Source organism: Theropithecus gelada, chromosome 17, assembly GCF_003255815.1.
Source record: "Theropithecus gelada isolate Dixy chromosome 17, Tgel_1.0, whole genome shotgun sequence".
NCBI classification, from domain to species: Eukaryota; Metazoa; Chordata; class Mammalia; order Primates; family Cercopithecidae; genus Theropithecus; species Theropithecus gelada.
Window position 1 is genome coordinate 66,761,450 of NC_037685.1, and position 11,130 is coordinate 66,772,579.

Consider the following 11,130-nt stretch of genomic DNA (forward strand, 5'->3'; position numbering starts at 1 on the left):
ATTGTTATAATCAATATTATCTTCCCCTCCTCTTCCTCCTCCTCCATCTCCTCCATCATCATCATCATCATGTGGCTTAAACCAGTAATCAGTTTTTTTCTTTCTCATGATTCTCATTGCCTGGGCTCAGCTAAGCAGTTCTCTCTGGCTCCATGTGGAGCTGTCTGGGTCTGCAGTGTCCTAAATGTGACTTACTTTGGGCTGAGACCTCATCTAGGCCTGAGAGCCCGAGCACCTCTGTGCTCTTCAGTGTGCTCCATGTCATGTAGGCTTCTCTCAGGGGAGCAACAGAGTCCAGAAGAGAGTTCAAAAAATATCAAAAGCTGCCTGGCATCTTAGTCCTAGCCTCAGGAGTCGCATAGCATCACTTCTGCTGTATTCTGTGGCTCACAGGAAGTCACAGGGCAAGTCCAGATCAACAAGGAGTAGCAAAGTCTCCATTTTTTAATGACAAAGTCACACGGCAAAAGAGAGCATGTGGGATGAGAAATGTTGTTGCAGCCATCTTTGGAAGTAATCTCTGCCACGTGTTACAAAAGAAGTTAGAAGAAGCTCCCTGTGTGTACATGTGAAAAGATATCCAAGATACATTGCTATGTGAGAAAAGCTGGGTAAAAAACAGACTGTATAACGTACTAATAATTATCAGTGTTAGGAAGTGAGGGAAAATAATATATTTGTATTTTATTTGTATATTTTAGAAGTCTCTGAAACACACGCAGGCATAACAGTGGGTATCTGTTGAGGTTGAAAATTTGGCGACTAGAGGACATAGTGAGAGGCTTTTCACTGTAAATGTTACTACACATTTAAAAACTAATTCGAATCTTCTCAAAAAGTAACTTCTGTAGTTAAAAAATTCAGTTCTATGGTTGAACTTTAACTGTAGTTACATATTAGAATTTGGAATCTCAGCATTTAAAAGAATTTAGATGTCATTTAGTCCTATCATTCTGCATTATTTAAAGTAAGAATCTACATAGTTTATCTGAAATTCAAATTTAACTGGGTATCCTGTATTTTTAAAAATTTTATTGAGGTACAATGTAAAAAAAAATAATAATAATCTAGTCTATTGATTTCCTAAAGTGTGGTCATTGAACTTATCTGTGAAAAATTACCTCTAAGATAGTGAGTTCTGTTGCATAACCATTTTAAAACACTCCAACCAGAATTTTTTATTTTTAAGTAACCTATCTTAATTGAATTAACTGAGTTGCTGATTCACAAGACACACTATTTAACAGAGGAATTGATACAACAGTTTTATGACATCTTTCTATATTTCACATTTTATTGAATCATAATTTAAAATATATTAATTTTATATCTAGCTTTATCTAAAACATATATATTTGAAATACTGCAATCTGATTATTGAAAAAAATTGGACTAACCAAAGCTATTAAGAATAATATTTCTAAAGGTATTTTTCTTTTTAGATTACTGTGCCATGCTATGAAGGACCATATAGTTCGTGTTGCAAATGAAGCTGAGTTTATTTTGAACAGACAGAGAGCCGAAGATGTACATAAACATGCAGAGTTTGAGGTAAGGTTTTGGGAGTACACTAAATTCTGCATTTCTGTTATAAGCCAAAAATCACCTATCTGTGACCTTACATAAGAATGTTTTTTAAAAGGAAAATTTCACTGAAGGCATTTCTGTTCCTGTTTTTTAAAAGCTTTAGTAAATGTCAAACACAGAGTACTAATTTATTTTCACCCCATTTACAGCGTGAAAACATTCCTTCTGCCCTATATGTGCCTAACCATTTGGTAGACTGAAGTTATTCTAACCTACTCAAGAGTAAATGCAAAAAATAATTTATAATGCAACAGTTTTAGTTATTTTAAGCTAGCAGATATTTACACACCAATAGGTCGATATGAGTATATGATACAGTTATATGAATAAACTCATATAACATTCAAAAAAATCTTTCAATTTCTATGTTTTATGTATAACAGTTATTAATTATTTCCGTTTATTCCATTTACAAGACAAAATAGGTTCCAGAAATATTTATACGCCCTGGTGTTTGGCTTACGTTGGGCTTGAAAGTAATAAATGACCCACCAATTTATTCTCCTGATACAACAGGCTAACAAGTATGGTGTAGCTGGAAATCAGAGCCCACAATTCTAGTTTTGATGAGGTTTTTATCTCAGTAAAGCAGCTCTGTGAGTCATACACGTTGTTAGACTGTGTCTAGTGATCTCTGACCTAGCTAGCTGAAAAGCATGAGACAGGAAAATAGCCGCTGTTGCTTTCAAACACATGGCCTCTGCTTCATTCGGTCAGAAGAGGCACGAGACAAGCAGGCACTTGTCTTGTGAAATTGCAGCAACCATATTCTGGAAAAGATACCAGATATTTTAAACTTCAATAAAAGTATAGTGATCTTTAAGTGTCTACAAAGTGAAGTTTCGTAGTAGTAAATAAGATTTGGAATCTCAACTGAATTCCCTGCAGGATCAGTTTTGAGTGTCTGTACTTCCACTAAGAAAATCAAGATATTTTGTGGGGATATAAGCAGATCAATATTTGTTCTGTGGAAACATTTAAAGTAGATTTTCAAGTGGTTGGATATTAGTTATGAGCTTTAACACATGTTTAACCCAGGTGACATTAGGCCAAGGGCAGTTTCTCAACCGTTTTTGTTGTTGTTATCGATTCCCTAGGAGTCCTTTTAGACATTTTGCCTAATTGGCCACTCATCCCAAAGAAATTTCATAATACCACCCATAGGCTGCGCATCTGTTTTTGTACTTACGTACATTTGTGTTTTATGTACTGAAATAACAATATTTGTATCCCCCACGCAACACACACCAAGTTTTCACTCTTAGGAATGAGATTACCCTCATTGTGGGTCAACTCCCAAGGTGATAAGTGGTTTCCGAGGAGACATGAAGACTTAGTGTTTTTTAGATTTTATATACATAAAATATAATATTAATGTAAATCTAATTTTGATTGTATGCCAATGTTATTTGATGATTGTACCTTATTTTTTTAACCTGAATGTTTCTATCTCTTCTTTTTGGGTTAGAGCTGTTGATGTGTGTGCGTGGTTTACACAAAGATATCCCTTTTAAATTGTAAAAGATTTTACAAGTCAGGACGTTTTGCTAGAACTTTTTGAGGAATTTTTCTATCCCACATATCAGCCTATAATTAGGAAGAAAAGTATATTTGATATTAGATGGGTACTTCACAGTTAAGTTTTTTTAGTTAGCTACTGTAATTGTTAAGGAAGAAAAATGAAAATTTAATTTTACTCTCCAGTGAACTAATGAAATATTAAGCTCATTACTGAGGCAGATCATTGTACTAATTGGTGATTCCCTGTACAAAAAGATAAATTGGAAAATGAATTAATCCTTCTTAGATTACTGTAGGGTTATTTCTCCAGAAGAGATTACTTGTGGTAGTAGTGTATATCAATAGATAATGGGAGGACTATGTTCAAGTGCCTTCCATGAAATAGATTTTTGCATAGTAATGATGAATGTGAACTAGTTCTATTTATTTTATCAGATGTATGAGACTTTTTTCTTCCTAGTTATATTACTTGTATTACAAGTTTATTAATGTTAAAAGTTATAGTCACACTACTCTGCATTTATTGTAGTTTTCTTTATAAAAACTACAATAAAAAGAACCAAATTTATAATTAATGTTCCTCTTCATATTTACATGAAATATTTTTAATACAAAAAATGATCCATTGATCAACAGTGTTGCTAACAAATGTAAGAATGAATACACGTCAGATAGCTGACATGACAACTGATAATTATGGGAAAAGGGAGGTAAGAATTAAGGTTGTAGTTCTCATGAAACTGTTTGAACATATTACATTTTAAGAATGTGGAGAGATCGTAGAAAAAATCTTGTCTCAGCTCCTCATGTACAAATATGAAACTGAGCACATTAAAATATATGGAGTTTGTGTATTTTGTGAATTAAAATCCAGGTCTACTGAATTCCTAAATGACTACATTTTCTTCTATATCACATTACCATTCATGAAATGGAAAACTATAAATTAAGTGACAGATTTTTGATTCATATGTAATTATCAGCAACATGCCTCTTATTTTAAGTGAGATATACTGTATTGGCTTGATAAACAAGTAGGTTTACATTTATAGTAAATATTTGTGCTTCTAAAATACATAAAAATTAGATTCTCAGAATTGGAAGAAACCATAAGTCTTTAATTACTTCAATATTATTCAAATTATTTTACATGTACTTTAGAAAGAGCACTTTTTATATTTGAAAGGTGACAATATGTATTCTTTAGAACAAAATATCAAAAGATTACATTATTTGAGTTTTAAAAAATTGAATTCCTGTTACCCTTTAACTTAGATGTATATCATCCTTACTTATACGCAGTAAAAAGTTTATTATTGTGCATCGTTTGTATTTCTTTATAGTCACAGTGTGCCCAGTATGCTGCTGATAGAAGAGAGGAAGAAAAGATGTGTGACCATCTGATCAGTGCTGCAAAACATCGAGACCATGTAACAGCAAATCAGCTGAAACAGAAGATTCTCAATATTCTCACAAATAAACATGGTGCTTGGGGAGCAGTTTCTCATAGGTGAGTTATAATAAATTAGAGTAAATAACGATTCATAGGTTAATTATAATAGTTGGTAATAAAAAAATGGCTACAAATTTAAAAGTCATTTAAAATATAATTTAAAATATAAAAAAATTAATTGAAATTTTTCCTGAAATCTTTAATAATTCTTCATCAGAAGAGTTTAAGGGAAAATCTAAACTTTTTATATTAGCTACAATGGAAGTTATGTCTACTTTATAATAATATGCAACATAATACAAAATACGGTTAGGCAAGTATTTTAGTCTACTGTCTTTCATATGTAACACGGATGTTTAGGTATAAGAAGTGACTCTTTTTAAAAAAGAATCTTTGAGAGTCAACTCGTCCTATTTATTAAAGTTGTATCATTCTTTTTTATACAGAAGCATATATAAGCATATACATAGAGAAGTAATATGTTCTTCTAAAAAGTTTTCTTTCGTAATGTTCTATTCAGTCTTACCAAGGGAAGATTTTCATCTCAAATATGGTTGTTTATGGTAATGTAGTACAACTAAAACTAAAATTTGGTTGTTTATAAATCACAAATGTTCTCCCTAAAGTTTTGTGGACATACAATTATTTTTGTTGTTCTTGTTGTTGTTATCTGTACAGTGAAGTTTTCTGGAAAACTAGTAGTGAAACAGGTCAGTATATTTAGATTGCTGATGTTCTTCCTTTTATATTTTTATTTTATTTGACCCCACTAAATGTTTCTATTAAATCTCTGTTTGGCAGAGTTTATTAAATCTCTGTTTGACAAGAGTTGGCTGGTGAAATGTAAACAGGACACTACTAAGAAGAGCCTTGGTAAAAATGATTCTGTTGACCGGGTGTGGTGGCTCACGCCTGTAATCCCAGCACTTTGGGAGGCCGAGGCGGGTGGATCACCTGAGGTCAGGAGTTTGACACCAACCTGGCCAACATGGTGAAACTCTGTCTCTACTAATTTATAAAAATTAGCCAGGCGTGGTGGTGGGCGCCTGTAATTGTAGCTACTCAGGAGGCTGAAGCACAAGAATTGCTTGAACCCAGGAGGCGGAGGTTGCAGTGAGCCAAGATTGTGCCACAGAACTCCAGCCTGGGTGACAGAATGAGACTTTGTCTCAAAAAAAAAACCTGTTAGTTAGAGAAAAACACCTAGAATATGAGTAGGATGGTATTTAACCAACTTCCTGGGATTATGAGTGTAAGATAGATTTTTTTAAACTTTATTATTTTTGGATTTAAGGTAAAATTATATGTCTTTAAAATAGTCAACACTTAATATTTATCATAATAGCAATAACCCATGACCTCTAACATTTATTATTTGTTATGTGCTAGGTACCATACTAAGAACTTTACATGGATTATTTCCTTTATCCTTGAACATCTTTATTAAGGGTGACATTGAGGTGTTCTCCATTTTACCAGGAAAAACCTGAAGCTGAAAGAGGTTAAATAAAACTTACATAGTATCACACCGCTTGTACAAATAGAGGCAGATTGTATCAGTCAGGATGCTCCAGAGATATTTATATTCATTAAATAAATTTATTTTAAGGAATTTGTTCGTGAGATCATGGGAGCTGGTAAGTCTGAAATCTGTAGGACAGGCTGGCAGGCTAGAAACTCAGGCAAGATTTCTGTGTTACAGCCTTGAGGCAGAATTTCTTCTCCAGGAAACCTCAGCTTTTGCTAAGGCCTTTGGTTGATTGGATGAGCCTTTCCCACATTCTTGAGGGTAATATCCTTTACTTAAAGTTAACTGACTGTAGATGTTAATCATATCTACAAAATACCTCCACAGCAACAGTTAGACTAATGTTTGACCAAACAACTGGGCATTATAGCCTAGCCAAGTTGACATAAAATTTAACCATTACACACACTACCAATAACCTGAGCGTTTTACCATCTACAGACCTTGTCTCCCTTTTGTGTTATCTGAATTGGGTTTATCTCTTAATACTTACTTATATGTAGTCAGGACTGTAACAATATATTGCTAGTAACGCAGCTGGTATGATTCAGGATATTGCCTTAGCTATATAAAGCAGTACATGGTTTGGGTTTTAATTATTTCCTTATGTAATTAGAATACAGCTAAAGGACAGTGACCTCCGTAGTAGCAGTCATGTGGTATCATGTCAGATGCATCCTGTGCTAGCTGGTCAACAACCTTTCTGACCTCTCGTTAGACTGACAGAAAGCACGGCCTGAGCCCTCAGAAGAGCAGGCGTCTTCTTTCCTGCACATTAGTTTCTGCCAACTATCTGAAAAAAAAACCCACAATGTTTTTATGATCATTTACTAACTGTGTCACTGAACTCTAAACCTTTAAGCATAGGTTTTGTTCTGTTTAATCCTCCTTAGTATTTTATTAACTAATAGGGCTCAGCTAATATCATTGGACCTCTTCTCTTTTCTGTCTTATTCAGTCTCTAGACAATTGTATCTAGTCCCATGACTTAAAAATACTACTAGTATGTTGATAACTCCAAAATTTATTATTGCAAGTCCAGATCTCTCCCATCTCCAGGTCTGTATATTCATCTGTCCACTTGGCGTCTTCTACTTGATTATCTAATAGTCATCTCACACCTAACATATGAAAACTGAGCTTCTAATATTTTCTTCCAAACCAGTTTCTCTTATATTTTTCTCCATCTCAGCCAAAGGCAACTCCATTCTTACTGTTCCCGAGGCCATAAATGTTGCTCCGTCCTTGACTGCTGTTTACACATCCCACACTGAGCCCTTCAGCAAATCTTACTGACACTGCCACAAAACATATCCAGCTTTGACTGCTTCTCACCATTACCTTGGATCACCTTAGTCCAAGCCATATCATTCTCACTTGACTTATTGTAACAGCATGATATATAGTCTTATTTTTATATTTCACTTGACTTATTGTACCAGCATGATATATAGTCTTTGTTTTTATATTTTCCCCTGTCCTCCTAAAGTCCATCCTCAGCACAACAGCCTGAGTGACTCTTGTTAAAATGTAAATCCCTCTGCTCCTGTGCTTAGAAATTTCCACAGCTGTACTATGCCAGACTGTAACCACTAGTCATGTGTGGCTATTCAAATTTAATTAATTATAATTAAATTTAATTAAAATTCTGATGCCTCAGTTGCACTAGCCAAATTTCAAGTACTCAGTAGCTACATGTGGCTGGTGGCTAACGTAGTAGATGTCACAGAACCTTTCCGTCATTGCAGAAAGTTCTTTTGAACACTTGCTGCAGAGGTTTACCATTCACTGAGGGGAGAAATAAGATCTCATAGTGACTTATTAGGCCCTACATGGTTTAGTCTCTGTTAACTCTTTAACCTCTCTCCCAGTACTCTCCTCTTGGTTCTTTTTGTTATGGTCACCCTGGCTTCTTTCTTGCACGTCATGTTTGCTCTGTTTAGAATACTTTCGCAAACTTTTACATTTTCTTCAGACATTAATTCCAAATGATACCATCTCAAAAAAAAAAAAAAAAATCCTTCTCTAGCCACTCTGTCTAAAATTGCACTTCTTCCTTCAAATATTTTATATTGTATTTCCCTGCTTTTCAACATCTATTACTTTGATACTTAAATTTCATATATTATACTTAAATATTATTTTTATTCTTTTGTTTTCCAATAGCATGTAAGCTTCATAATGGAATAGATTTTTTGCTCTTTTATCCATAATTGTATCCCCAGCACCCAGAATAAGCCTTGATGCATAGTAGGTACCAAAAAATTTGTGAACAAATTAATGAATAAATACTTTGTGTATGCCCTTTTTTTGTCAGTGACAATACCTATCATGGAATAATAGAAAATAAACTAGTTCATTGGGAATAATTTTATATTTTATTTATCTTTATTAAATGCCAAAAAGTACTTATCCCTGCATGAAACCAAAGTGTTAGAGCCAGCATCCACCTAAAACAGTTGTTTACAAATCCAGTAACATTTTACATAGAAAAATTTATATATTCTAACTGGACTCACAAGTTCCTCAAAAAGACAAGAAAATGTTTTCACAGCAAAAGTTACTTTTGAATGCTGTTATTCTGTGAATGTTACAGATTTGGTTTTTATATAAATTATCAACATCTATATATTATACAGTGTATGTTTCTACTACAGAAACTCTCAACTTGCAAATGCAAGAAAAATGTGTGGCTATATTTTGCAGGCTAATCCAATGGGATTAATACAATTGTGCATGTAAGAATATTTATGTCATACTTAGGAGTAACTGAAAAATATTCTTCCATAGTAGAGTGACCATTGATTTTTTTGTTTGGAGTTCATCTTACTGAACTTCTAAACTGTATTTGACAGTCTTCTGTGAGCTCTATTCTTCTGACCTCTTTTGTTTCACTGTTACATCTGACCTCACATCCTGCCATGCATCTTCTCAGCCCATGGCTCACTCCACCACAGCCACCCTGGCTTCTGTCTGTTTTGTATACAGGCCAAGCACTTCCTCCTTTTGTATGCTGTTCCTTCTGTATGATATACTCAGATAGGTCTTTGCACAAGTGTTTCCTCATTAGAGTGGACTTCTCTGACCATTCTATCAAAAATTGCACACCGCATTTTTCCCTTCGTCACTCCCTCAATTTTCAATGCTTTAATCTTCCTCATAGCACCTATCACTTGACATATAATTTAGTGTTTAAGTATTTTTTACCTGATATTATGGACTCTCATTTACTGGTATATCCCCAGTGCATAGAACTTTGCATATAATAATTGTTCAACACATAATTTAAAAATTAATGAATCCATGAAAGTTTCCATACACATGTATCATGGCACTGTGTGTAGATGGCATGTAAGCTAGGTTTGATAAAATAATCTTTCCACATAGAATTTGAGCTTTATAATCAACATTAAGAGCTCAATTACTTTCTAGCTGTGTGACTTGTAAGCTATGTAATCTCGAACAAAGAGGTGTTTTTGTTTTTCTTCTTTTTTGTTGTTTTTTTAACTTTTAAGTTCAGTGGTACATGTGTAGGTTTGTTACATAGGAACACTTGTGGGGTTTGTTATATAGATTATTTCATCGCCCAGGAATTAAGCCTATTATCTGTTATTTTTCCTGATCTTCTCCCTCCTCCTACCCTCCACCCTGTTGTAGGCCCCAATGTGTGTTGTTCTCCTCTATATGTCCGTGTGTTCTCATTTAGCTCCCACTTGTAAGTGAGAACACATGGTATTTGGTTTTCTGTTCCTGTGTTAGTTTGCTAAGGATAATGGCCCCCAGCTCCATCTTTGTCCCTGCAAAGGACATGGTATCATTTTTTGTTATGGCTGCATAGTATTCCATCATGTATATGTACCACATTTTCTTTATGCAGTCTATCATTTATGGCCATTTTTGTTGATTTCATGTCTTTTGAGCAAAGATTTTACCTTCCTGATGCTCACCTTTTCTCATTCAGAAAATGGAATGAAAAGTTTCTACTAAATTGGGTTATGTTAATATGAAGAAGTGAAATACTGTGTGCAAAATGCTTAATATAATGTCAGACACAATAGATATCCAATGCTTGTTAGTAGTCTCTTCTTTCTGTTAGTCTGTTCTTTGCAAAAAGCCTTTTAAAAATTTTTTCTGTCTGCTTAATCACTCTTTAACTTCTAATATATAGTTGTAATGTATTGATTTTATTCATTTTATCAACAGATAATTCTCTTTCTTTTAATTGAGATGGAGTCTCACACTGTCACCCAGGCTGGAGTTCAATGGCACGATCTTGGCTCACTGTAACCTCCGCCTCCCGGGTTCAAGCAATTCTCTTGCCTCAGCCTCCAGAGTAGCTGAGATTACACACACCCACCACCACACCTGGCTAATTCTTTGTATTTTTGGTAGAGACGGGGTTTCACCATGTTGGCCAGGCTGGTCTTGAACTCCCTACCTCAAGTGATCTGCCCGCCTCAGCCTCCCACAATACTGGGATTATAGGAGTGAGCCACCATGCCCAGCCTCAATAGATAATTCTTGAGCTTCTATTTGTGCAAAACAGATATACTTTCTCCCCAACTGAGCTTATAGTCTAGTAGAAGAGATTGATATTGAATTAGTAATTATAGAAATAGGCCAGGCGTGGTGGCTGAAACCTGTAATCCCAGCACTTTGGGAGGCCGAGATGGGCAGATTACTTTGAGGTTAGGAGTTTGAGATCAGCCTGGCCAACATGGTGAAACCCTGTCTCTACTAAAAATATAAAAGTTAGCTGGGCATGGTGGCGTGTGCCTGTAATCCCAGCTACTCAGTAGTCTGAAACGGGAGAATCACTTGAACCTGGGAGGCAGAGGTTGCAGTGAGCTGAGATTGTGCCACTGCACTCCAGCCTGGACGACAGAGCAAGTCTCCATCTCAAAAAAAAAAAAAAAAATGGAAATAAAAGATATAAAACGTTGGCAAATGATAGGAGAGAAAAGTGCCAGGTACTTTGAAGGAGCGTGTAAAACAGAGGAGCTTTATTTTTTTTTTTTTTTTTTTTTTTTTTTTTTTTTTG

General features: G+C 34.7%; 1 protein-coding gene across 2 annotated transcripts in view; it reads left to right on the plus strand.

Moving 5' to 3' along the window:
• Window positions 1-11,130, plus strand: part of NBEA (neurobeachin) — a 752,078-nt gene that overhangs the window by 412,470 nt on the left and 328,478 nt on the right. For both annotated transcript variants that reach the window (XM_025364271.1, XM_025364273.1), the window contains 2 exons: window positions 1,443-1,551; window positions 4,452-4,618. In XM_025364271.1, coding sequence (XP_025220056.1) covers window positions 1,443-1,551; window positions 4,452-4,618 — 276 coding nt within the window. The remainder of the gene's footprint in view (window positions 1-1,442; window positions 1,552-4,451; window positions 4,619-11,130) is intronic.